The sequence below is a fragment of the Triticum dicoccoides genome, unplaced genomic scaffold (assembly GCF_002162155.2).
Source record: "Triticum dicoccoides isolate Atlit2015 ecotype Zavitan unplaced genomic scaffold, WEW_v2.0 scaffold172440, whole genome shotgun sequence".
NCBI classification, from domain to species: domain Eukaryota; kingdom Viridiplantae; phylum Streptophyta; class Magnoliopsida; order Poales; family Poaceae; genus Triticum; species Triticum dicoccoides.
The window spans coordinates 1-1,415 of record NW_021222087.1 but is presented as its reverse complement, the minus strand read 5'-3'; the positions used below and the strand labels follow the sequence as shown (position 1 = coordinate 1,415).

Genomic DNA, 1,415 nt, shown 5'->3' with positions numbered 1-1,415 from the left:
TGAAGGATGTTTTTTTTGCTTATTCTAAGTTACAAACTAGAGGTCAATACTTTTATCTACATATATGTTTGACAAACCATCGCATCACAAATTTCTGTTCATAGACAGATAAACTTTCAAAAGACATCTCTTGATGTTAAGAGGCATCAACATTTACTCATACACAATAGTCTAGAAAATATTATTTAAATATAAGAAAATACAACAATACATATGACTTAAAGGATCAACCTATAGATAATAGAATAGGACTCTTCTCATTCTTTTATTTATGTTTCTCCATTGTTCCTTGTCAGTCGGCGCTCAAGAGCCACACGTCGCTGAAGATGAACTGCATCAAGGAATCATCCTTGTCCACGTCGACCCTAGTGTACCAGACGTCATCCGAGTGAGATTGCATCCATGAGTTACCCTCTTCCATGAGGGCGTCGGTGTGCCAGGTGTTGTCAGAGTTGCCCTCATCTACGTCGGCGCCGCTGGTCACGGGCAACATCCCTTCCTTATTTGCCTCGGCGCCAACATTCTCAAACTGTGTCCCATCCTTATTAGCGCTGGCGCCGATAGGCACGAAGATCTGCTTCTTTCCCTTGTTCGTGTAGACACCATCGAACTCAGATTTGACGAGTATGGGATCCTTGTCGGTGCCGATATCATCAAGAAGGAACTGCGTCAGATCCTTATCTGCATCGGCGCCATCGGAATCGGAGTCAATCTGTATGGGATCCTTGCCTGTGCCACCTCCGCCGAGCACAGAGTGCTGCATCAGATCCTTATCTGCGTCGGCACCATCGGAATCGGAGTCGATCTGTATGGCATCCTTGTCTGTGCCGCCTCCCCCGAGCACGGACTGCATCAGATCCTTGTCAACATTGTCAGCAGCACCATAGGACTCGGACTCGACATGTATGGGATCCTTGTTTGTGCCAACCCCGCCAGGCATAGACTGCATGGGATCCTTGTCTGAGTTGGAGCCGCCAGGCATGTGCTCCATCAGACCATTGTTTGTGTCGACGCCGCCGGGCATGAACTGCATTGGGTGCTCATACGCATCGGCACCATCGGAAGCATCCGTTGAGGGGGTAACCATGTTCTTGTTGAAGACCCGGCACAATGCGTAGGTGTCCTATGAGATCAACCATTCACGTGTACGTGAGGTGTAGAACTTATTTATAGCTTTATCGCGAGGAAAAGAAAAGAAAAGAAAGGAAGATACCTGGATGTCGTGGCCGTGGAGGCGGTACTCGTGCATGACCCAGTCGGTGCGTGTGCCCCTAGGTGCATGACCGGCGTGGAACACGAGCGTCTTCTTCATGCCGATGATGGTGCTGTTGCGCACGATGGGGCGGTCCTTGCCGGTGGACTTCCAGAACCCGTTCTCTGTTGCCCGCTCCATGCGAAACCCAGTTGGGTACTTT

General features: G+C 49.2%; 1 protein-coding gene across 1 annotated transcript; it reads right to left on the bottom strand.

Moving 5' to 3' along the window:
• Positions 1-292: 292 nt before the first annotated feature.
• LOC119344537 (NAC domain-containing protein 53-like) lies at positions 293-1,408 on the bottom strand (the record flags this gene model as incomplete). Its single annotated transcript, XM_037614934.1, has 2 exons — positions 293-1,123; positions 1,214-1,408. Coding segments are annotated over 2 exons (1,026 nt in total), but the record flags the coding sequence as incomplete, so codon positions are not given.
• Between the last annotated feature and the right edge of the window lie 7 nt (positions 1,409-1,415).